Genomic DNA, 26,659 nt, shown 5'->3' with positions numbered 1-26,659 from the left:
ATCATTAAGTGTAATCACATCTGAAGGAAACAGAGAGTTTGAAGTCTGAAATCACTCTCAGGGGTTTCATGAATCGTGCAAACAGTTACTGTGTATTACCATTTTCACTGCATCCTTTTCCCCATCCTTACTGTAAGTTCTTGTTAAGAAGAGTTAAGTTTGTTTGTTTGTTTTTTTTTATTCAAAATGACACTCAGAACTGCTAAATAAAGAGTCGCAACTATTACAAGAAATTTATTGTATGTCTTTCACATACTGTTGCAGCAAATTTGGGCTTATAAAAAAAAATCTCATCATACATTGTGCAAAAACAGTAATACAATTTTTTTTTAACTGTATCATATTAATGTGTTTTATTTTTTGTTTTGTTTTTTTTAGGTCACAAGCTTCTGTGCTCTCAGTATTTCACAGTTTGTGTTTGGAGCATCAGCACCGCTCCTGTCCCAACTGTCTCCTTGAGTGTGGGGCAGTGTCCCGGACAGGCCATGACCAGCACCCTGCATCCCGCTCTTTCTCTTAGGAACGTCTTTAGGGACTCATCGAAAGATCGGTTCCCTTCTCTGTACCCATCCAGCAACAGTAGAGTCCCACTGGATCTGGTTAACACAGTCCTCAGCTTATATTCTGTTGATGTCTTTTCCGTGAGAGAAAGTTGAGTCACTATCTCCTGAAACAAGTCGCCCTTCACATTGCTGCAGTCGACATATATCAGAATTCTGAGAATGCTGAGATTGAGGAGGTCACTGAGGGCATGTGCAGGCCCTTCAGCCCAAGAAGAGATCAGGACATGGGCCACTGTTGTCTTCCCGCTTCCTGAGGGTCCCTCAAGAAAAAGTATCTCTCCAGCTTCTGGGAGTAAAGCTTGAAGTTTCACAGCCTGACGCTCACTGAAAAATAAAAACAAACAGACTTGTAATATAAACTATACAGGCCCGTACGAATAGAAAAGTATAGACTTTGGCTGGGTATGTCCCGTTGCCCACACACAAAGTTTCAGTTCCTAAGTCAGTGACAGACTTCATGAAATCACTTGCAGCAAACTTCCTGCAAAGGCAAACTAAACCTGTACAAATTTTTCATATTGAGTTCGACTTTGATACAAATTTGTTTAACTGACCATTATCAAGCTGTCTTGACAGTAGGCTACCGACCTTTTAGGGAATAGAGAGCTCGGAGGAAGCTATCGTACCTGGCTAATGTGCATGCAAACTAGCCCTTTTAGCATCACCTAGCACAGGGGTGGGCAAACTGTTCCACAAAGGGCCGGTGTGGCTGCAGGTTTTTGTTCCAACCAATGAAGAGCACACAGTTTGACCAATCAACTGTCTGAAGACTGAGATCAGTTGATTAAATGAGTCAAGTCTGGTGTGCTGCTGCTTGGTTGGAACAAAAACCTGCAGCCACACCGGCCCTTTGTGGAACAGTTTGCCCACCCCTGACCTAGCATAACTTGCATAGATGTGCAGATGAATCTCACTGTGCCACTTTCTGGGATGACTGAGCCATGATACAAGCTCCTGTTCAGTTGGCTTAACAAACTAATTATTTATCCCATTAAAGGCAATGATTATGTTGTTTCCAAGAATGGAAAGCTCACTATGGAGTCAAACAGGCCTATCTGTTATACTACTTAAAAAGGTTCACATGCTTTCTATGAGGTTTCATTTATTTTTAAAAATTCTCTGCTTGTGGCACAAATGTACTAAAAACCTTTCAAAAGGGAAAGAGCCTCCAGAGGGGACATTTATTCACAATGACATCAATACATACATCATGTGATGCAGAATGCAGAGATTTGTGTGACTTCTAAGGGATGCGATAAAAGTGTATTTAAAAATGTTCTTAATGGTTTAAAAAAAAAAAATCAAGTTGTTGCTGTTACTGGAAATAAGATTACAGAAGAAAGAAAGTCAGGGCATCCTGACAATCAGTTCGGAAATTTGTATTTGTGACTCACTTGTTTTGGAGCCTGTTCGGCAGCTCCTCCACATCGAAAGCGCCTAAGTGGCTTTTCACCTCTGTGCTGAAGGTGTCAGCATAGTGTGCTTTCAGAAACACCCCCAGATTTTCCTCCATGCAATCTGCAGACCAAAAAACAGACGCAATCACGATCATATCTACACTATTTGATGATCAAATAGACTAATCACGTAATTGCCTGTAAAGTACTAGAGAGAGTAGGCAGATATTTTTCGCAGTAAAAGGCATTTTTTATGAATGTAGCAGAAGAAGGTCTGTGGCAGTTTGGCACTAATCCTTTTTTCAGCCGGCAATTTTTTAGTAGGATACAGAAAGAAAACCTACAGCTGTTTATTTACTACCGATGCAAATGAATGATATAGGATGATCATTTATACATCACCAGAAAAACAGAAATCATGTAAACAATACTTCTAAGAGCTGCTCACCTTCATTAGACATAGTTCCCTCCTTCTCATTGACTTTATTTATTTGTGGGCCTGATGGAAAGGAAAGCATTGTTAGAAAACATTCATTCACATGAGAGCTGTTCAATCATCAATGCCACAGTGGCTTTACAAGTTTTGTGCTGGTGTAAATCTATGCACACACATCTTAATGCAAATTTAAATTCAGTTATTCTAATATAGAAACAATGTACTTTATAGCATTTGCACACTATCAACCCTGATGATAAATAAATTTATTGAAGAGCTTTGCTTCAGTCAAGCAAACCTTATTCATCATTTCTAATGTGCAATTTAAACATAGGTCTTTTTTTATTTAAGGTAAGAGGTCATGCAGTGATATGAGTTTTGTCTTATTAGCGAAAATATAATGCATGTTGGTTCGCTCACTTGCTAAGATTTGGTTAAACCACGCTGGTCACAAGCAGCACAGTCTCTACTGCAGACAGCAGCAGGGCTTTTAGATGTTTGACAGCTAAGCCACTTTTGAAAATGATTCATTAAACAATAAGTTTTATTTTCCATGAGTAAATTGCTGCACACTGCATAACTGATCTAGTGAAAAAGTACATGCATATGAGCACGATATCCACAGCACAACGTGAAAAAGAGTCAACCACAGCCAGGCTCAATCACCATGATGGGAAGGAAAATCACAGTTTTGGTTCCTAAATGTATGATCTCAATCATCTTCATGAGAAGTGGCAGAAAATGTGAGTATCTAACTTAAGGTGTATAAATATATTACAAATGCATCATTAGCAATATGACTAAAGTCTACAGAAACCTATTTATTGCAGAACACTTTTTGTGCTCGTTGTTGCCACTTCCTTATTTATTCTTTAGTTTATGTAGTTGTTTTCACAAGTGCTCTGAAACTAAAGTTGCCAGTTCTTCTAAACTGCTTTTGCGTTTCAGTCTTTCAAGCCAATGCTGAGATAAGTAGTGGAGGCTAATGAAGCTAGTTCTCTGCTCTGTGGTATGACTGGTTTCTGCTGTGGCTGTGACTGAGACAGTCAGGCCCTTAAATGCTGTAGTTTTTGGTTGTTGACAGGAGCAGTTAAGAGTAGCCACAGTAAAGCTAATGTAGCTATCTCCATAGCGCTGAAGAGCTACAGCTCTAGCTACCACAGCCAGGCAGAGCAGGTGCAGCTGCAGCTGCAGCTGTCCTCGCACCCTGAGGCTGTGTCGTGGAGCTCAGCATTTCGAGAAGAGCAATGAGCAATAAATGCACAGTGCACAGTGCAAACTGAATTTCTGTAGTACCAGCACTGTGTTATATGTCTGTTCCTATGGATCAGGAGGAATGCTGAAAAGCACAAGCTCTGTTTCAACTCACAAGCATCAGCAGGAACATGACTTTCCCAATCATCAACCAGATGCCTCCTGGCGCGTGGAGTGCTGGATCCTATCAAAAAATTTTAAAAAACCAAAAAACAAAAATTACTATTAGTGTGTACAGTATGTGTGTATGTATTTAAGCAGGGATATTACAAGGTGGAAGTCATTATATGTGTATGTTTGTTTGGTCCTGTATACTGTAAAAATAGTTCCTGATCTACTGTAAATCATTCAAGCAGCTTAATGAAAGTGAAACTAAAAAATGTTTTGATAAGTGTTTTACATTAACTTATCTCTATATGTTTGACAGAATGGTGATATGCTATATGTTTATCATTCATTAATGTTATTGTTCTTTTGTAAAACAACTTGAATGACCCCTATGAATGGTCACTTTTTCCTGATACTAGTTTGAAAATGTCACCCACAGGCTTCCTGACCTGTAACTAAACTGAGACTTATCATGATCATACATTCATATATAGAGAAACGTGTGATAAGCCTTCTATTGAAATGATGATGTTTGTTTGGGGGATTGTACGAACAACAAACATGTGCTACACTGAAAAAGCACCCATGCATTTACAAATAGCTTCAAATTCCCCTGTCACACAAACCACGATTAGCCGGGTGTTTCCAAACTTTGTGGTCATCAAAAGAGCAAAGTCATGGTCTCATGAAAACAGGCAGACTGAGTCACATGCTCACAAAATTCCCTCAAAAGCCAAATAACCAACATAACGGGGCCAAATCATTCTCATGCAGTTAGTTTAAAAATACTTCCTCTTTTCAGAGGCAAACGATTTGAGTCAACATGTATCACAGTCTCCTGCGAAGCTTGTGCTGCCCTCACTGGCACAGAGCTGTTTACTGACAGGACACAAATTCCTCTGCACATTTGACAAAAACAAAAAATTAACAACCACCATGGCTCTGATAGAGGAAGGGAACATTTTGGATGCTGACTAATGAATTCAGCACTACAGTGAGTTGTCTGAGGTGAAACTGAAGATGAATTTTCAAGTTCTGGTTGGACACTAAAGTTCTGTTAGAGCAATGTGTTTTTTTATTACAATTATTACAATTATTTATTATTATTATGTTCTGTTCTGTCCTACGTCACTGCAGTTTTGTGTGTCATTTTTCACTGGGTTGGTGACAGTTCAGAATAAACAAACAGTGAATGTGATGGAACGAGGAAACAGTGAAGGACTAAAACTTGGCCTGCCACCAAATGACTGGATTATCCACTCTTTCGGTGTACACCCTAAAGGGAAATCCAACCCTGGAGTAACCCCACCACTCCCCTGTAGTCTGACTTCAGATCAGGTCGTGCCTTTATACTACACACTGACAGAATGTCTCAGTGTCCAAGATTACTGGCTGATAGTTTTAATCATCTGTCACACATGTATCTGTTGTCATGTGCCATTTGTCACTGTGTCACTTTAATATTTCACCACAGCTGTATGTGGAATTATGATGCATTGTTATTCCTGGTGTGTATTGTCTCATATGCTCATATATCAAAATCAGTTACCAGTGAATGTGGTTTTGATATTTTTGCCCCATTCTACACCTGCATTCTATGTATAGCTGTTTTTGTTGTAAACTACACATAATGTATTGTATATGTAAAGAACTTTACCTTTTCGCCGTTGATACACGAGCACCGCGACGATTATGAAAACTATTACAGCTATGCTCAGTACAACGATGAGACCATCAGTTTTTACTTGTGGAACAGGTATTTCATCTGTGGAAAGAACAAAGAAAGACTAGTGTTAAAATGTGCCTCAGAAATTAAAGTATCACATTTATAATTGAACAATGACAGAACCAGAACAGGTGTTGGCATAATATGTTTAACCACCATGGAAATAACCAAATATCCCAACGCAAACCATCGCAAACTTCCTCTTAATGGTCAAGACCTAAAAAAAATACAACTGTTAAAGAGACTCATTTGTTAGACTTAGTTATGCAAGCAGTCTGGTCTTTTTTCCTCTCTTCGTCATTGTATTCACAGCTCATCTTCCATTATTTGGCACCAAAATAAACTGCTTTTACAGCCCACATACACACAAACATACAACATTTCCAAACATAAAAGCTCTCGTAACTCCTACGCACAGCTAAATCGTTCAAAGCTCAAACACCACCTTCAGCTTCACTGAAAAGTGGGGTGAAAGCTTGCCACTCTGGAAAAAAAAAACTGTGTGAAAGAGCTAAAAATGCTCACACACAACTCACTGATTCCTTTTCTCTTTGTTAGTTATCGTATTTGATGTGGGCTGACATTCTCAATCAGAGAGAAAGTGCGTAGGTAGTGATAAGTATGCAATGATGATACATTTCCTATGAACATCCAAAGCTTCACATAACTTCCCGCCTCTGATGTTTTTTTTGGTGACCGTTCAAAATAGGACAATTCTGCTTTTTTTCCATAGAAAAAGGCAGGGAGTTTAACATGGGTGATGTGCAGAAAAGCGAAAGGCCAAAATAGTGATACAAATGCAGAGGGACACAGGAAAACTTATTTGCTTGCTTCTCAACTGATGTTTTTTTTTTTTTTTTCTAGGCAGTAGAGAGCTGATGGGAAATGAGGAGAGACGGGTGACGACATGCACTAAAGTTCCCAGGCTGCAGTTACATGGTGAGCATTTTAAAACCCTGTCTGCTTCCATGTTCTCTCCAGTTAAACATTCTGAGGACTGCCTTGGTAGAAAGCCTTAAAGGAAATACAAATTTACCTGGAATATGAAATGTTGCAGAGTGGCCGTCATTTGTAAAGTTACATGTGTAGTTGTTTTTGTGCGATGATTTGACGCGGATCTGACTGGTGACTAGAAAAAGTTGGTCTGGTGTTGATACGGCGGTGGTGTTGGAATTGAGCGTCTTCAGGTGTCCATCCTGCCACACAACAGGTGACTGGGGGTATCCCTCAGATTGGCAGGTTAGCAGCACGTCTTCGCCATCTGGAGTCTTCTCAATGTGTTTAGTCACTACTTTATATGGTGCTGGAGAATCAGAGAGGAAGAAAGCACATATACTTATAACTGTATGTTTAGATTAGCACCAATCTTAAAATTAAACTTATTATAAAATTATGATCAACACATCTTGCATCATATTGATATGGGAAAGGGATTTTGAGGGAAGGTTAAATGAGCTAAAAGCATTTTTCCCCACCAAACTAAGTACAGCTGGCGTTAGTTTCATTTTCAGAATTAGTGATTCTCTCAACTGCCCAGAAATGACCATAGGACCATTGTGTAAGAGCATTCCTAGAAGTAAGCCCCTAAAGTCTTGGTCGGGAAAAAAAACCACAAAAAAAAAAAAAAAAAAAACCAAGAAACTAAAACTAAAAAGACGTTTACACTGTCACAGACTGTGTACTTACCTATAACAGACAAAGTTATTGGTTTATAGTCAGCTCCTTCTCCTGTCTGCACCAAACAATGATAGGTTCCAGAGTCATTAATCCTGAGTCTGGAGACCTGTGAAGTGACAAAAGAAGAGGACTCCTTGAATGTCCTCATGGCCAAATGTCACAGTTTAAATGAACCTAAATCCTGTTGGATTATCCCTCCCTTTCTCATGTCTTATTCTGTATTATCATCCCATGCCCCCACATCCACACCATCAATGGAAAATTTGACCCTCACGTCAGTAATTACCGATAGACAGGCGGACCCCATCACTTTGAAGAAACTTAGATAACCCACCACGTACCCAACAAATGTAAGACTGAAAACATCATTGCCAATAATGACCTGCAACTTGGCCCAGCCTTGATTTAGCTCCTCTTTGAGAAGCCTCACTCGGCCCTGATACTTCTCCGTTGCCATGCGCTCCACCCCGTTATTCATCTGGTACACTTCCTGACCAGAGGTGGAGGTGATCCAGGTCACCTTCAGGTCAGTATCAGGATTTGCTGGTTTAGGCTGAAACTTGCAGCCCATCACCACCTCTCCTCCAAACTCTGACTCATACATGGCTCGCTCTACCTCCACAGTGAACAAGACTGCAGAGAAATAATGCAGATGTCAAGATCAATGTAAATTTGGTTCACAGCCATTAAATATAAAACATCAAAGCATGTAATTTTATAATAGCAACTTGATATTGGCTTGTGAGTCAAACAGAAATTGAAACGCATCATGTAGGTGCAGTCTTTGTCCTGTTTGTGCTCTTATTTACTCATATATATACCTCCATTGTTGTACACACCTGAGAGAGATGGCTGAAGTATGACTTGCAAAATTACAAATACGGCCCAGTCCATTGAGACCTAAAGGAAGAAACACAAGGGAGTTTTACAGATGTAGAAATCCTTTGACCATGTTTGACCTCATGTTACTGGCAGCATGAGTCATTTTAGTAAAGAATGCCAAATGTAGATTCCACTGCCACAACTCCTATAATGTAGTTTATTTCTTTACTCTGAAAAAAACAAAAGGAAAAAAAACGATATGATAGTAAACCATTCCTGTGTTATTCCACATTTCACATCAGATGACTTATGACTCAGCTCTGCTGCAAAGCAAGTAACTTCCCTGTTTATTCTCACAAAAGTAGCTCAGTAATGCTGCTGTATCAATCTGGAACTGTGTCAATGTGCACTTTTGTATGTGTGCACACACACACACACACACACACACACACACACACACACACACCAAAACATCTGTTTTTCTTCTACTAAGGAAGTTGTATCTGGCACATCTGTTAGCACATCAGGCTTCTGTGGAAAGGCTTTATTCAGCCACACTCATTTCTAGAAGTTCTTTCATCTAAGGTTCCTTGCATAAACAAGACTATCTGTTGTGGGGTTTTTTTTTTTGTTTGTTTGTTTGTTTTTTTAGCTTTGTTAGGACTGAGATATACCCACAAATCAAGTAAAGCTTCCTGTGAATGGCATATATCTCAACAGACCTCAAAGTGCTTTGGCTTCAAGCCATTTATTGAAATGTGTGATTATCACATGATTAGTCATCTTCTGTGCTGTTTTCCTGTGAAAAGGCAGTTCTGCAGGACATTTAATGTGGGTGAGCTGGTATTGATGATTACTCTCAGTGAGCTGTTTGACTAGTATGAGAATTACATTAAACTCAAACAAGTTCCAATGTTAAGTCATTAAGTCATGAAGTCATTAAGCATTTTCTGCACGTATTATTATTCCCTGTGGTGGACATAGAGATAACTGTATTGGTCCTCAGGACAGTGAGCTAGATTCAAACACAATTCATATTTAAATATATATTTTAAAAACGCTAACAATACAAATATATACATACAAATGAAAAAATCACAAGTAGGTAGAAACTCTAATGCTCATAAATAAAGCTCTTCCACCAGCATTAAATGTACAGAAGTGAATAACAACAACAACAACAACAACAACAACAACAACAACGATAATATGCAGAAGAAGAAGAAGAATTTAAAGTTGCACAAACACGGACTGTTGTTTATCACTTAATAATGTATTCTTACCTTCTGGTCATGTAACAGCTATTTGTGTTTTCATTAAATGTTTCCTTCTTCCCTCTGCTGTGAGCGATGTGAAGCGGCTCCGACCCGTCTGCTGTCTTTATACGTCTGTAGGACACACCCACCGCTGGTTCTGCTTCACTCTGTGCATCTCGACTGTTTGCCACAGAAGTCCCAACCTGAGAGACGCTAAAGCAGCACAGTGAGCAGTTTAGGTAACGGGGGTCGGCTTTTTGCCAGCGGTTAGGAGGTGAGAGTCTCCCACTGACAGTGTCACTCTTCCCATCAGTGAGTGTAGGCACCATAAAAGTCATAATATCGCGTAACAGAACAAAGCTCGGCGGGGAAACGAGTAGTGTAAACCAACTTAATCATCATCCAGTAAAAAGTCTACTCAAACAAAATAGTTAATCATTAATAAAGCGCCCGATGGTTGTTTTGACAGAGACGGAAGTTTTTTTTTCTTTTCTTTCTTTTTTTTTTTTTTTTTTTTTTTTTAGCTGTAAGGGATCTTATCTAACTAAGAAAAAGAAATAAATAATTAACAGCCATAACCAGCCATATCTAACCACCAAGGCTCAGATTTCTTTGGTGAAATGTCAAAGTTGACATGACAGGGACATGTGTTCGTTTATCTGTTGCATTGTGACCAACAGATGAAAATATTAAGAGACATTTGAAAGTCCAATCACGCAGCTATCGTCAGTGTTTGAAACTTTCTGGTTTTTTCCCCCCCTCTCTGTTTCTGCGATGAAACATCCGCGTACATTACAGTTTTCCCGCGGTGATTCATGTATCACTGAATTTACAATTTACAGCCTCACGTGTGAATAAAATAAGTGTTTTACTCTCCAGTGAGATTTACTGGTGTCAGTAGTGTGAGGTAAACCATGGCGTTTACTGTAACTGTGTTAGTATACAAGATTTAACGGTGGTGCCGTCCTAACTGTAACAACAACAAAAATAATGATTATAATAGTGGTAGAGGAAGTATTCAGATCCTATACCTACATAAACAAAGTTCCCACACAACAATGTGAAAAAAAATAATGTGTTGCAAGTGCTGTGGTCAAAATCTTACTTAGGGAAAATTGCAAATGCAGTATCATCAAAATCTGCTCAAGGAATCAAAAGTGAAAGTTCTCATTATGCAACAGAATGGCCCATATTTTACATTTATTGTTAAATATGCAGAAATGTGCAGGCGTTTCACTGTTGTCTCTGGTCGAGTTGGAGCTATTTTAACTACTGAGCAGACTGTTCAATCTGTTCAGGTGCATCATGTTTAAGAACTTATCATATGCCTTGAATGTAAAGTCTTAACCTGCACAATAAGGTAGGTAGCAGAAAATGGGAGAGACACAAGTAAAAGCTCAAGGTCTACTTACTTGTTTTCGCAGGCTCTTTCAAACCCATTTCACTGGCTTCATCACTTCATCAGCACATGAGGGTTGCTAATTCGTCATCCATGCTGTTGAAGACTGTGAGATGTGGTTGAAAGCCCTGAGAAGGCAGTAAGTCAAGACTTTTTGTCAAACTATCATTTCAAACGTCAATAATGAACTTTTATACAATACTACTACTACAACTATGACAACAATAAAACAGATAATAATAATAATACCAAGAAGAATGCTATTATAATGATGAAAACTCAAATTCAAAATTGTGGTTAATGATGATACATATGCTCCAGCTCCCTGCGACCCTGATGGATCAAGCAGTATAGAAGATGAATGAATGAATGAATGATGATATATATAAAACAAAGTTGCATATCCTACATTTTAAATACAAAAGAATTAGTATAAACAAAATAAAAACATATTTTAGGCTATTTAAATAAGACTGGCTTGAGTTGAAATCTGTCCTGTCTCTTAGTTTCCCTTTCTCTCTCAGTCTTATACAGTACGAGGACTAACATGCAAATGTGCTTCAGCGACTGTGCCAGCCAAAAGAACAATATCCCCGAACACACAAGGCGGAAGTAAACACACATTATTTGGGAAATCTGGAAATTTGAATGGAAGAAATTCTGACTCAACACATCAGAAACAAGTTTGGCCAGCGATTTCTATCATCAAGCTTATCAGCCAGGTGGAATTCCCATGTTCAAGGGGCTGATATGCATCTAGTGATTCCACCAGCTCTTTCTAGCAGAGAGTTAACTGTACAATTGTCAGTATTACTATATGGAAACTATGTGGATTCTCCAGCAGTTCATTTACTGGCTCCCACATTTTGTGCATGTTCAGGCGTGACTTGGTCTTTGTGAAACGGGAATGTTAAATCTGATCTTATCGTTGCTGTTGCCCCAGGGAAGTTCATCTTTGGCTGATTCCTCCGTAATGTCTAATTACTTGTGGAAACCCCGGAAAAATCTGAAACTCCTATGGGCTTTACTGTCCATATCACTCAGAGGTAAAATAAATAAAACGCCTGTTCCTGTGCAGGAAATGATTGTGATACATATCACATGTAGACACCTTTTTTTTTTTTTCAGTGGAACCCAACACTTGTGAAGGTCTATGAGGGCACTAAAACATTCAGTTAGCTTAAGTATGCAGGGGTGTAACCAGGATGTAAAAAAATACTGCGAGAAGGAGACTCACTGTGAGATATCATATTTGTCATGACATTTCAGAAAATATTAATTTTCCCCCAAAACTGTTATAATGTTAAAAATGGAAAAATGAACACAAAGGACAACTTTAGTTTTTTTGTTTTTTTTACACAGCTGATGTATACTAAGATGATGTTGTGACTTGCACATGTTGAAGGTGCATTTGTACCAAGAGTTATTTCTGTAGTCTAAGAAGACATCTGTTCAGGAAGATAAAAGTTGGCCAGGAGTCCTCGACGCTGTTGTAATACACTGATGAAAAAGATAGCTTGGCTTGATATGGTTCATTACAGCATGAAAATCATGAGTCTGGTGCATTTTCGATCTGACAGATAAAATTAAAAGTAATCTAAAGGCCGACTGGGATGTACGAGTAATAGATCACCCTTCCTGTGAAGGGTGGGGTGATCTTTTACCTGTACCACTTATCTACACAGCCAACAACATTTACATAAGATATAGTACATATATAAACTTTCTTCTCTGCTACATGTTAAACAAATACTACGTTTCACTCCATTACACTTCTGAGTATATCTGAAGTTACCTTGAAAAATATGTAATATATTAAAAATAAATTAAAATAACTGACAGTAGTTAAAGTAACTTCATAATCTATGGTGTCACTTGAAAGAGGTAGCAGTTGAATCTATGTCATTACAAGCCCATTAGATTGGCAGATAATCCTACATTAATGCTGAGAAAACCAAGTACTATACCCCTGTGATTCAGGTTATCACTGTTCTTTAAATTCTATATACACTGTGACCCAGAGTCACAAGTTTGTTGAAGTTAAGGTATAACACTAAAATTTAAATCAGTGCGCAGTATCATGTATTTTTTTAGGTCCAATTCTTCATGGGGTTTGGTGGCAGGGAATTTCTTCAGCTGTGAGGTTCCTATTGTGTGGTTAATTTTTTTTTTTTTTTTTTGGTGCCCCCTTGGTTAAAACTGCCCACAGTACAAGGGCTGATTGTGATCCAGAATTTGACTTGAGCATAATTCAAAGATTAATTCCAAGATGGTCCTTCTAATTTCATACCTAATCATATTTAAGTTAAAATCCAAAAAAGCTCATTTGATCACTCAGGCCTTTTAAGATACTCACAATGACCAACAGAGAGAGCCATTTCGCAGCTAACTGCAGCCAGCCAGGCACCACAGCCTGTGATAAACACTATACCTCTTTAACACAACCACTGTGTGTAAAACGAGCATTTCTCAAGCCCTGTTTTTCACTTACTCAGAGCAGAAGCCTGATCATAATTCGGTTACCTCCTCTGAATCATGAATGTGATGAATGTGAATGAATGTGTGACCAAATCGAAACTCCTTTGCTGTATAATGAGTTTACAATTACTTATTTTGGTGGTAGGGTGTCACTAAAATGCTGCTATAATATTAGTCTTGGCATTTGTAAAGCGTCCCTCTTGTCCATGACCGAGGTGGCATGTTTTCAGTTTTATTTTGAAAGTCTTCACGGAAGTACAGTGTTTATTTATGCTTCCTGGTGGTAGGTGACAATTGACAAAGTACAGAGAGGAAGTCAGCCGCTTTTTTTTTTTAAGGTGCTCATATGTTTTGATAGAGACATGCCCTTGAATCCTCGTTGGTCCTGTCTTTGTGACCTGTGCTATCAAGTTGTTTAGTTTACCGTCTTCAGAGTATATTAGGTATGTAAAATCTCTCATTTTTAGCCAGCCAAGCTAACAGCCACGGTCAAAACCACAGCTTCATCCCAGGTGAAGCACGACAAGCCGTTTTGTTTGGAGGTATTAGCACATATTGTTAGCCAAAGGCACAAAACCATGTGTCAAGTAGTTTGACCTTTGCCACGTATTGCTATCATCTTGCAATACATAGCACAATATGCATGTTAGACAGAGTTAGCATGTGTGCCATTGAAATGGGGCAGTACAGTGAAACATTTACAACACTGCCTTTACAACCTAAAATAAATGGTATGTCACGGCTGGTTAACCAGTAGTACCTCTATACTCTGCGGATATGTGCCTGTTTGTTTGGTGTGTTGCCTCATGTTGTGGCTGCAGCATAATTTTGAGTAATTATATCTTCAGGTCAGCAAGAGCAACGCCACCATGGGGTTTCTCCTGTCTAAGTCCATGGATGCAAACTTTAAAAAGCAGCAAGAGTTCATGCTCCACAATGCACGGCTGCAGGTGAGTGAAGGTCCAAAAACAGCAGTGATGCTGAGTTTTGCTTGAAGGCTTCACCTTAAAAAAAAAAAAAAAAAATCTAGCTGTAAGATTTAACATTACTGTTTAAGTCAATATTGCAGTGAACCCAGCGCATGGACCAGAGTTTGGTTTGGATTTTATCTGTTGTTTCAACCTGGCTTGCTTTCTATCTTTCTTTCTTTCTTGAATCATACTATATCAGAACCAGGGTTTGAATCTCAGCATTCCAATTTAGAAACTGTAGGTTTTATTGCACTCATTATTTTTTTTTTCTTTTAAATAAAGGATTATTTTTTTTCTTCTCCTTTTTTGGGGCCAATCTGTTGTGATTTATTCCTGCCTGCGAGCTGCTGAGCAGCAGGTGGGATACGTGACTGTCATAACACCAATGACATTATCCGACTTACACCCAGGAGCTTTGTTGTCTTGTCTGCCCCATAATTTTCTGATTCTCTCGCAGCTGTAAATGTGGTAGATGATGACTAATGCTATGTAGTGATGGTAAATGTTTGGCAATTGAATTTCAGAGCGCCCTTGTTTGGGTCATGACAATGACTCACAGTTGAATATTAGGCATGTGTTTAAACATTGCTGTAGTGTGTCCACATTGTCTTATTGGCCTAACTTAGTAAAGATAATTTCATATTTATTATTCATAAACACATTTATGTTTTTAGTACAGATTGAGACATTTCTTATTTTACAATATTCCGCCTGTCTGCTTAAAGTATATTCATAACTTATATTTTAATTTTGATGAATACATTTAACATTTCAAGTCTTAAAAACTCTTCAGTGTCATTAAAGATCAAATGTTATATTACGGCCTGTGGCAGAAAATCATTTTTCTACTTTTTTCACATTCAACATTTAAATTGTATTTTGACATCACCAAATTTAATGAGTAAGATTGACCCCGGCAATTTCAGAATATCTATGAAGCATCACAGTTGCCTCCCCCTGCATTAAGATGTCACAGATGATTGCTTGCCAGTGTTCTCAAGTCACATCAGTCACAGCTAATTGATCCTTGCCATGCTCTTGCCCTTAAGTCAAAGTCATTGGGCATTGTGTTTGAATCACGGGTCCATCTTAAACATTACTTGAAAATTCCCAGGAAATGGGTCCGCTTGTATGACGCATGTCTTGAGGATAAATGGCACCTCTGAAATGACGTAAATGATGTTTTTGTTCACTTTATGTTTAAAAATGAGTCTTGGTTAATAATAATAGGGTTGTGCTTTTTTATTGGCATCCACTGAACTTAAGTGGGTTTGAGTGTAAAGCAGGTGAGCAAAGACCTTCCCGCAAGGTTTTTGATTAGTTTCATTTTCAGCACTTTTTACAAGTAATGCAAATCACAATATAAATCAAGCTTTGTTTGTTCTTCTTCCTCTACAGATTCAGATATTGTGATATTTGCAAACATTTCCTGTAGTTTTATGTTTGGTTGGGAGTAAAGGTAAAAAGCCAAGGTCAGATGATTGTTAAAACCCTGGAACACTGCCACATAGTGTCTTGTGGGTAATTAATAATCATCATAAACCGAGCTCATGATCTGATCCTAGTTAAATCCAGACCTGAATAAATTTCTCAGTATCCTCGAATGACAGTTTGTCGTTGATCATAGCTATTCCCTAGACAAGGTGAGGACAAATAATTAAAAATGTAGTTTTTGTTGCCAACCAAGACCCTGAAGAAACCCCCCTAATTTATCAGACATAACGTCAAATTTTTTTACATCCATTAATATTTGTATTAGTAATTAAAACCAGTTACAGATGCTGCAAAAATACATAAATTATTTTGTATTTAAATTGTTGGAAAAACAACATTTAAGACTTGTGTGTGTGTGTGTGTGAGAGAGAGAGACAGAGAGAGAGAGATGTGGTGGTCCTTTGTCTCTCTCTTATGTGTACTTCCTTTCCTCCTTTCAGTATGTAGACCATGATGATTCGTGTATGTCAGTTTTCCAGGTATTGTCCTGCTCTATGTGTGTCCCCAGCCTCTAGAAAATGTCAGTGAATTTCCCGCTTACGTTTCGGCTCTGCTCTCACTTTGTCACCTTGGGAATGGACTCACTGTGGCTCATTTCTTTCTTTCACTTTTTCTTCACTGCTTTTTCCAGTCACAGTCTCATAGTCATTGTGTAAACGTCTGCTGCTTGTCCAAACTTGCCCCTAAATCTATTGGTCATACCTTATGGTTTCACCAAGAGACATGATGTCTATTTTTGAAGTACACGTAGGTAAAGGTAACACGATGCTGCCACAGCAACTCAAGTTTATCAGACAAAACCTCATAGTCATCACATGGAAACACATCATGAAAACATGAATGAAAAAAATAGGATGAGGAACAGTAACACCAGATAATTTATTATTCAGATTCCTTGAAGAATTTGTGATGTCAGTCAAATTAAGTCAAGTTTATTTATATACCACATCCTAACCATCTTAATCCCAACATTTAACATTTAATAAAAAGAGTGTTTCATAGAGAAACATAGAAAGAACAAATTGTCTGTCAAGTCAAGATTTTTTTTTTTAACATATCCAAGATCTGTGATATTGACCACATATTGAGTGTTTTGGATGGTAATAGTATTTGTGTTCACATCTGTGAGGTTGGAAGTGGATTTAGTTGCTGTGTGTGTTTGTGGTTTTGATGAGTTTGCTCCTGTTGGTTACTGTGAGTGTGGTGAAGTAGCAGATGGAGCAGCAGAAGAACGCTGGCTCTTCGATGCTTTTATACAGGGGGCACGTAGGTGGGTTCCAACAGACAGGGCGTTGAGTTTCCGGATGGTGGAGATCTTGATTATCAATCAACCCGATGCTCATGTTTATAGATTAATTTGTAAGTTTCATTTAGCACAAAAATGTAAAAAAATATTGGCATATGGTTATGACAAGTTAACCAGAGACCAACATTAAAGACTTTGGCTTTGAAGAGTCAGCAGTACAGTTTTGTGTTCTGTTCATTTATGTACTGTTTAAAACAACAGCACCTGGGTTAGCTTTGAGCTAATTAGCAAGCCCTCAGACAAACATAGAGCCAGTATAGGGCAGTACACAAGCTAATTTCAGGGTAGGGGAGTCTTATTCAGTCTCTACTGCTGCATGAGTGCATCACTCAAGCAGATTTTTTTTTATAAGCCAATAAACTGATTTTCGATGGAGAGCATCAGTTTTCAAAGACATGAAACCTTCTTGACGTACATAATGCATGCATGGAAGATATGCATTCTTATATTTTTGTCAAAGTCAGGGGGTGTTACCTTTGTGTGGTACACCTGGGTCTCCTTTGAAGTCTTTTGTGTCAGCCATCACTCAGCTGATGATCATTTCTTAGGAATTTTTGTGTGAAAACCTTCATGCTCGTTTGGGAGCTGTGTGTGCATTGGTCATTTCACAGCATGATCTGAACACCTTTTTAAAATAGTTGAGCTGAAATAGTCCATCTCGCACAGTTAATGTCCAACTCCTGGCTCAACAGAAAAACAAATGAACAGACAGCTGGTGCATTTGCTTGCTGGATAGACAGTTTATCTCATCCTTATTTATATAAATATTTGTTATCTAATTGTTCTATGTCAGATTATGCCCCCCGCTGAGGCAGTTTCTATTTCTTTTAATTAATTTTTATTTCCACTGGAATATTCTGCCCTCTTCAAAAGAAACTTACCCAAAGGTGACTCAAAAATGTTTTATCCGTGATAGGAACTGGGTAGTTTCCAGATGGTTTATTAAATTCAGACATTCAGTGTCTCTAGTCTACTTCCTGTTTTTTGATGAGAGAAGGGATGACTTCACGCAAGATGACGTCTCTTTGACTGTATCACAAGGAACCCTTTATTACGCATTGCTCACTCTCAAGGGCCACCGTGGCTCTGGGAATGGATGGGTGATATGTATGTATGCATAACTCTGGAAAGAGGTCCATTTCAAACACAGTTAGATTCTTGACTCATTTACAGCACCTGCTGCATTTGATTTCTACTTCAACTTTGTCTAATTTTAACGAGCTGTCCTCGAGGTCATTATTTTTTCACTAATTTACCTCAGTGGACCCCACTGTTAGAGCACAAGCACTGCTGATTACAGAAGCTGTGCCTGTTATTTCCATTTCTTTCAAAACATTACTCAGACACAGTCTCTTGAAAATGAAACACTCTCCCCCCGTGGCTATAAAAGGTTAGTAGCTTCCTCCTTCCTGGAGAGGGTAGTCGTCGTAGTAAGCTTGGTTACAGCAGTGGATTCCAAAGTTTCACAAGGAACAAAAGCATCAAAATGTACATAGACGCCTCTTGTGTGTTCAGAGGAATTCTGTGTTGCTGGACTATGCTGGAATGATAATTGATTAAACGTTACAGCTCTAAAATCAGTCATTGATTCAGTGTTATTGTCACTAATAGTAAAGGTTACCAGGTAATATTCACTGCCTATATGAAATTCAGTGTGAAATGATAAACTGCTTCCTTTGTAATTCTCTATTACTGCACAAAGCTGAGGCACCTGTGTTGGAAGAAAACTCCTCAGTTTTATCATGATGAGAACTTAAACCAGGCTCAGCCACCAGAGAATCTAAATACAGTGAATAAACATAAACATGCCTCAGCAGGCATTACATAACAATCTGCAGTAGCTCTTCACTCTACTTCCCAACTCAGTCCACCTTCACCTACGAAGCGGATATGCAGACATTCGTCTCTTCCGATAAAGGAGCAGTTGTCTTCAGTTCTGCTAAATAACCAGTTTCATGAAAATGTATATGGACCAAAATCATTATATAGATAATGTACACTGTATGTTTTGTGCTGTTTGAGTAAAACGAGTCTTTAATGTTCACAGATGTAGATCTGAACCCTCCACAATCAGGCTAATAGCATGAAACCACATTAGATTTAAGGGTTGATTGCGTTTCTTTAACTCGAGTGCCATTTACTGTACTTTTACCTGCCTGTGACGTCTCCTGATTACAGCTTCACCCTTCTGAGCTGTTTTCTTAATTTTAGGCCTCTCCTTTTTTAGTAGCTTAGCACTTCAGTCAGCCAATCACCCAACTTGATGTTCTTGACATGGCCACAACAGGAGAACAATTTATGTCATGTATTAACCACCAAAGGTGTCTGATCAGTGCTATTACATTTTTATGTCTTTGCGTCGGCGACAGCTGTGGCTGAAGGCATAAAATCTCAGTTACGATATTTCAGTGATGCCTTGAGGGAATTTCTTCTTTTTTGTTATTTGTTTACATACAGGAATGAATTAAATAAAGAAATGCTGTGTCCCTTGGCTATTAGTTGTCTGTGAAATCAAACATACGTTTAACTCCAGAGACACTGGCACTAAGACAACAATGAATGACCATTAATAACTTTATCAAAACGTGGAAGTGAGTTAAACTTCTTAATAATCTCTGTTTATTGTACTAAAGGAGAAGAGTGATTGCAGACAACCAAAAAGCAATCTGTGTTATTTAGAATATGTCACACCACTCCTAATCACTTTTTTTAAATTGTAAAAATATTGAACAGTATTGCTCCAGTCATATAACTGATGGGCTCTTTTTTTTTTTGTCGACTAACAGTTGATGACTCTTTGCCAGCGTGGAGGCCATTTCTTCTGCCACCCATGAAGCCCTGAGGAAGGGTTGACGAGTCATTCTTGCCCTTATTCATCCTGCTTGACAAGTTAAACACATTTGGAGCTGGGAGTTGGTCAATATGAAGCCGACTCCCTCATAAAACACTGTTAAATTAACTCTGACTTGTTGCTCTTGTACTGTAAAACTTTGCAGAGCTTAAAATGGCTCATCATCCTCTGCTAAGTCCTAATTCTTTAGGGAATTTTACAGTCAGTGTAGTAATGGGCACTGTTGTACTGTAAGGCCATTACTGTGGGCATGCAAAATGTATGAAGTGCATGTTTACAAGCTGTTTGTGTAATGCCCAGTGCAATTATTTACAGTCTTTAGTTAGGTGTTTTTAATTACTGTGGTAATTTAAGTGTGAGTGTTTTTTTTAATTTATTCATTTGCTTTACTTTTTCATTCTTCAAGTCTCCATTAGTTTAACAGGCTCCACCTATTTAATTTCATTCACTTTAGCTTCAGTGCCACATAATGTTCTGCCATTAAGAGAGACATACAGAACTGATGATGACAATGTGGCAGAAAATCAGAAATCAAAACGCTCCTTCTCCGACATCTTGTAATTTATGCCATTCACTTATGTCATCGACTCGCTCGAATGGTACTGTGGTCTTTTTTTTTTTTTATAAACCTTTGCATCATCAGTGAGTTGGAGTCACTCTCCTGTTAAGTGGAAACAAAGGCTCATCTCTGGCACTTTCACTTTTTGAGAATAAAGGCTTTTTAAATGAGAATGTCACTCAGTCAGCTCAGTGGCAATTGTCATGCAGGAAGCATACATTTGTGTGCGTGTGCATGTGAGTGTATGTGTCAAACAGGAAACAGCAGACAAAAGACCCATCTGACTGAAGTGCTTCAGCATGGATACAGCGTCTCTGAGACTGTCCCTCTCTTGTTCTTTTGACCCTTTCTTTGTCCACCTCACTTTCCGTCTCACTGCTTTCATATCCAGCCACACTGATACCTTTTATATCTCTGGTTGCCATTTTCATTGCATGAGCAGAGTTTATGTTCAGAATATTTTTCTTGTTTAGGATTACTTTGTCTTTTTTCTTATTTTATTTTATTTTTTATTTTAACACTTTAATGGTTAAATGATGTGATTCAAGATCACATTCAAGATCACATTACCCCTTAAATTTGGTTGTTGGAGAAATGTGAATGGGATAGAAATACTAAGGAGGACATATTACAGTTAAACATAAACCTGTCACTTCTCTCTGGTGGACAAACTGTGTAATGAAGATGCAGTTTCTAAATTGCCTCAAACATATCATTAGCATTTCTGGTACTAAAGGGCAGTTAGCATTTGCTAATGTAATTTGTTAATTTGTCTCTTTAATTGAATAAAATTAGTTTTCTGATCATTAGATATTTCATGTTACAAAGTTACAAACACTGAGAGGCATGAGACAGTGTCCTCATGTGGCTTTAAAAGTCTTTTATGATTGATGACGTCTTCTGTGTCCATTCTCCTGTGTGTGTGTGCGTGCGTGCGTGCGTGCGTGCGTGTGTGTGTGTGTGTGTGTGTTTGCTTGCGCAGATGGAGCGTCAGATCCTGATGCAGAACCAGATGAGGGAGAGACAGATGGCTATGCAGATTGCGTGGTCCAGAGAGTTTCTCAAATACTTCGGCACCTTCTACGCAGTGGCCACAGTGGGACTCACTTTGGGGTGAGTGTTGTAACCGCTCATACCGCAAAACCTACAAGTTTTTCTTTTTTTTTCTTTTTCCCCCCCAAGATAAGATTCACTCAGGGTGACCTATGTCTAACACACACACACAACACCCAGTAATAATACAGAGTGAAAGAACAACCTGTATTGGCCCGTACATGACAGCTGTAAAGTGTGATCGTCACTGAACTGAGTCTTCACAGCTTCAGTATCAGATTAATCACACTCTGTAGTCCTGTGGCCTTTAACTGGTGCAGCTCTGTGTATGACGTTTTGTCACTGTTAGACACAGTGGTCACGTAAAGTTTAACTATGTGGTTACAGTTTTACTGGAAAAAAAACAGCATAAGCCACCTATAGGTGGCGCTAGGGCAGCATGACACACTTAAATGGCTGCAGCTCGTCCATCAGGAGTTTGACTCACTTAATCCCATGATTTAGATGTTTTGAAAATTTTAAAGTCAACAAAATGGTCTGCTGTGTTACGGTGTGTATTTTGATGCAAATAACAGATTCAGTTTTCTGTTTATTCTGTTTATTTATCTTTTTATCACACGTTGCCAGTGGAAAATATTCAGATTTTCATCTCTTTGTCTCTACACTTTTCTTCAGAGCTGTTAAAAGAAAGAAGCCGGCCCTGTTCGCTCCCATCATTCCTCTTGGTTTCGTATTTGCCTACCAGATGGACAGCGCCTATGGGACACTCATTTATCGTATGAGAGGTAAGACTACGCAGTCATCATCATGATTATCATCCATCACATGAACAAAACATTGATGTCAGCCAGAAAAAAAAAAAAAGCTTTATCTGCGAGCTGCACATTTCTCATACAGTTTACACTCTGTTTTTGTTGACTCATGTTTCAAAGACAACAGCTTAAAACAAAATGCTGTAAATGAGCTTTGCAGCTTTTCACAAGCTTTTCTCCTCAACATTCACACAATTATCACAAGAAGTTCACAAAAAGTTCATATCAATCAAAAACACCTTTACTGATTCTTAATTCTGCAGCACAGTTACACTAACACTGATCAGACAGTCATTTAAACTTCTTTTGGTATCACGTCCTTTTTTGGGTATCAAAGATCTACTGTATACACACAGCATGTACATATACTAAAACTCAACAAACTAAAACCAGCTTTAACACAACTTCCATTTGTTCTCTGCCATCAGTGCTCACTTAGGAGAGGCAGAAACCAAATAATTAACCTTTATTAAAACCACGTTAGACCAGCACCTTCGCATAGGACAAAAATGATTGACACCCATTCATCGCATCAAAACAAATCACAACACGTTCTTCCATTGTACCTTTAGGGGAGGCTGAGAGTATCATGGCGTCTGAACATGACCGTCTGGACTTGCCTCATGGGACTCCAACCTTCGATAGCATAGAGAAGGCCCGCCGCGCTAAAAGCAGCCTCGCCTCCTTCTTGGAGAAGTGACGACTTGGTTGTTTGAGACTAAATCAGAATCGTCCGCTCAGCGCATTCACCCACAATGCTTTGGCATAATTATGAGAAAAATGTTAAATATACCAGTCGCCTTTTTAAAGTTAATTGAGTCCGTGGTTTGCACTGATTCTCTCTCATGGACTTGAAATTAACGTCAGTATAAATAAAATAATGGCATTGCTGTTTTTGTGGTTATTGTAATTGTTATTGGAGGAGCATCAGCATCCAAATAATGAATTAGGTACTTAATAAAACAGATTATCTGATGCAGAAGATCAGTCCAAATACAAAAGTTAGTAATACAGCACTGTAGTATATGATGAAATAAATGTTAAATGAATATTTTCTTCAGCTTCTGTATCTTTAAACATTTTAATATGATTCCCTCAGACACCATGGGACACTGAGACTGTCTCAATAAGTTGTGTTATTCTTGTTTATCATATTCTTTTTCGTCTAAAGCAGCATTTAGTCATTTTTGTAATTCTCTAGAAGGCAGAAAGACTCCAAAACACAAACACAGTAACAGAAGAGCTGAGGAGCTTTATACCAAAGCTATAGTTAGCATTGGTGCACATGTAACTTTTATTTTTATCATCATGGTTATATTAAAGGGTGCTGATATTTATGCTTTATATATTTAGAATTTTTTAAACTCATGTTTGACATCATGGAAACTATATTTGTGATTCCGTAAAAATAAATATTGCAAAGATAAACATCTTTTTGTGACAAGGTGTTATTTTGATGCAAAACGCAGAAACCAGTAGCTTTGTATAAACACCAGACCACTTTTTGTTTTCTTTTTAGAGATGAGCGCAGTGTTAGTAGAAGCCTAAACCACCTACAATCTTAATTTCTTCCCAGTGATATGTACAAATTGCCATACACACCTCAGTTTCATTTGTGTCTGAATCATCGCTGCAACTCGTCTTTGGGTTCCAAGCGGAGACAGTGTGTGAGTAACTTCAAATATCTCCTAATGATACTACAACAAAGAAATGAGTCCAAGTACGTCATTGTCATCAATCTAAATGACGTGTGTGTGTGTGTGTGTGTGTGAGAGAGAGAGAGCGAGAGGGAGAGGGAGGGGGAGAGAGAGGGGGTCGGGGTTGAAAGTATAGGTTGATGAGTGAACTAGTGACTAGGACTATAAAAGGCTGTGTCCACTGACCAAGAGAGAACAAGGACACCAAAGTCTGCTGTGCAACACAAGACAGACGAACAGAAGCATCTTTTACAACTTGAGCCGGCTCAACAGAATTCTCCTGACAAAAAAAAAAAAAAAAAATCAAACAAAAAAACAACAACAACAAGGAAACCAGCAGGATTTGAAACCCTGATCAGATCTGAGGTGGAGCTCATCTGACCCCACCTGTTTCCGGGAAAAGTGAAAATGCTCTGGAGATTGACTCTTGCCGTGGCTGTGGTGTGCGTCGGTGGCATATGCAGCTGTGTGAAGGCTGATGTAATGAGCAGACTGATCGTACCGAGGGACTACGGGGTGAAACTGTGCGGGAGAGAGTTCATCAGAGCGGTCATTTTCACCTGCGGAGGCTCCCGGTGGAAGCGATCCACAGAGGGAGACGCAGGTGGGTTGACATTACTCCAGTCCCATTCATTGCTTAATATGTGCACACTTATTGGACAAATGTATATCAGAAAAAAAAACTGTTCACAAGCATTAACCACAAGACTCATTGTAAAATACACATTTAACTATATGTTGAAACATGACTTTAAATATATTCTAATGTAGCTGAGAAATAGTGTGAGGAATAGTTGTCTCAGTAAGATTAAAGAAGAAAGGTTCCACAGGTGAAGAACTGAAATAGATTGTTTTAATTCTTAAATCTCTCCAGAACATTAGGTGGTGTGTTATTACACATCAGAGGGTAAGGCTGCCACAGGGTTTTAATCAGGTAACATATTTCAGTTAGACAGCTGATTGGCAGAGGCTCACATTTCAGCACCATGGTTAGCTCACGTTAATGTTTAATTAGACTTAACATGAAAATCATCATTGCCATCATTGCTCTGTTGTTAGTCCTCCACAGAGCACCTTTTACCACTATATTCTGATGTGTCTTTGACATATGATATATAATAAGCTGTGAGGTAACTGTAACTAATCTCTGATTTTTCTTTCCCCAGACCCTTTCCAGTGGAGTTCTCTCAGCGATGTTACAGTGGAAGACAACCAGCACACCTGGCAAAGTGGCGCAGAGCTCACAGATAGCCGCTCTCCTCTCCACATCGCCTCCTCTCACTCCCTGGCAGACCTCCTGGCTCTTTACGGGGCCATAGGGGAGAGACAGCAGCAGTCCCTGAGTGACCTGGCCCCGCTGGAGAAGTCTCAGCCGTTCGCTGTTTTAGGCGAGCAAGACGCCAGACTGGCGGCAGCTGACCGACCCATATCGAGCAAGAAGAAGAGGAACTTTTCTCTGGGTGTGGCAGGGATGTGCTGTAACCAGGGCTGTACCAAGAATGACATTGGACGCTTGTGTTGAGGCGGGAAGGAGGAGAGGGAGAAGGGATGGGTGATGGCAGAGGGGTCGTGACATGAAGGCAGTGTGATGGACAGTAGTAGACAGTTGTGGGAAGGTGTCGGAGGTAAAAGAGGGAGGCTAGCCACTTCACATCTGCTGTTTAATAGGCTATAGTAAGTTATTGCCAGTCATGTCTGACTGCACACATCACTCCAACCTCACATCTCTCTGCCACATTTTATTTATTCTTCTTACTTCATATTTTGTTTAAAAAAAAAATCCTGTTCTGTGTGTACGTTGTTGCCCTTTCAGCATCCTTGACAATAAATTTTAAATACTGTGTTACTATGAAATACTGAGCAGTATCATGTGTTGTCTCCTGCACTTGTTTACATGCGTGGAAAGGATTTCGAGCGGTCAGCCGCGTCCGTATTCCCGCCTGCAGAGCATCTGACTAAACTACGTTCATATGTTCAACACAAGCCCATATCACACATTAATGTCATTTAGGCTGCTGTGAACTTATTGCTGCCCTGTGTTCACAACATTACGCCTGATGATTTTCTGTCAACGCCCGGAGGGCACTGCTCCAAAAGGGCGGATTTTTTTTTTTCTTCTTTTAACCCTTTCAGACTGAGCAAAAACATACATTTAACTCCCCCTTAACAAAACCCATAATATCATTCGCAATATGGTGAAGCTCTATGTGAAGAGCAAGCCACATTTACATTTAAAAAAAGTTCATTTTCATGCCCATAGTATTGCAGCACTACTAGTTGTTTAATAAAAGTATATACACACTTGGAATAAACCACACATTCATCCATCTCAATATTTACATCTATGTACACATGAATGTATTAAAGGTAGCTGCATGTTGCCATCAGATGACAAAAAACTGGGCTTCATTTCATTCACACAGCAACAAACTAAAAGTGAAATAAATGCAAAGAAGAACCAGCAGTTTAAACTGTTAAACATCTGGTTTTTCTCAAAGTCTTTGGATTAAAAAAAACATATTTCACAAAATACTCATATTTGATGTTACACAGCAATACACATATATCACCACAACAGCTGTATGAGTAAAAAAAAAAAAAAGATATTAATGCAAAAAAAAAAACATAACCCGTTTGGCAGCAACAAAAAAACAACTTGATAATCTTAGTCAGAGAAACACACACAGATCATCAGCATAAATAGTGCTCAGAGGTTTAGGCATGGGAGCTTACAGGCACAGTTTGTGCGTCTGTATGTGAGAAAACTTTACGGCTCTTTACAGTGACTCATTCTTAGTAA

At 38.8% G+C, this 26,659-nt stretch overlaps 3 protein-coding genes across 4 annotated transcripts; 2 read left to right on the top strand and 1 right to left on the bottom strand.

The window, feature by feature from the left end:
• Positions 1–218: 218 nt before the first annotated feature.
• LOC121195737 lies at positions 219–9,368 on the bottom strand. Its single transcript, XM_041059391.1, has 10 exons — positions 9,267–9,368; positions 8,001–8,061; positions 7,544–7,794; positions 7,171–7,267; positions 6,521–6,787; positions 5,416–5,523; positions 3,766–3,834; positions 2,409–2,459; positions 1,958–2,081; positions 219–887 (listed from the first exon to the last, which is right to left on the bottom strand). The coding sequence occupies exons 2-10, from the start codon at positions 8,053–8,055 to the stop codon at positions 398–400; spliced, it is 1,512 nt and encodes a 503-aa protein (XP_040915325.1). The 5' UTR covers positions 8,056–8,061; positions 9,267–9,368; the 3' UTR covers positions 219–397.
• Positions 9,369–13,411: 4,043 nt separating this feature from the next.
• On the top strand, positions 13,412–23,543 carry plgrkt (plasminogen receptor, C-terminal lysine transmembrane protein). Of its 2 annotated transcripts, none has more exons than XM_041059339.1 (5): positions 13,412–13,559; positions 13,965–14,066; positions 21,280–21,410; positions 22,026–22,135; positions 22,735–23,543. In XM_041059339.1, exons 2-5 carry the CDS (start codon positions 13,986–13,988, stop codon positions 22,860–22,862), a joined length of 450 nt encoding a protein of 149 aa, XP_040915273.1. In that variant the 5' UTR covers positions 13,412–13,559; positions 13,965–13,985; the 3' UTR covers positions 22,863–23,543. The 2 variants fall into 2 exon arrangements, with proteins under 2 accessions (XP_040915273.1, XP_040915274.1); XM_041059340.1 differs by having other exon boundaries at positions 13,435–13,658.
• Positions 23,544–23,966: 423 nt separating this feature from the next.
• rln1 (relaxin 1) lies at positions 23,967–25,929 on the top strand. Its single transcript, XM_041059338.1, has 2 exons — positions 23,967–24,463; positions 25,026–25,929. The coding sequence occupies exons 1-2, from the start codon at positions 24,268–24,270 to the stop codon at positions 25,379–25,381; spliced, it is 552 nt and encodes a 183-aa protein (XP_040915272.1). The 5' UTR covers positions 23,967–24,267; the 3' UTR covers positions 25,382–25,929.
• The last annotated feature ends 730 nt before the right edge of the window (positions 25,930–26,659 follow it).

Source organism: Toxotes jaculatrix, chromosome 16, assembly GCF_017976425.1.
Source record: "Toxotes jaculatrix isolate fToxJac2 chromosome 16, fToxJac2.pri, whole genome shotgun sequence".
Classification (NCBI taxonomy): Eukaryota; Metazoa; Chordata; class Actinopteri; family Toxotidae; genus Toxotes; species Toxotes jaculatrix.
Note: the sequence above shows the minus strand (reverse complement) of the source record. Positions and strands in the feature narration are given on the sequence as shown.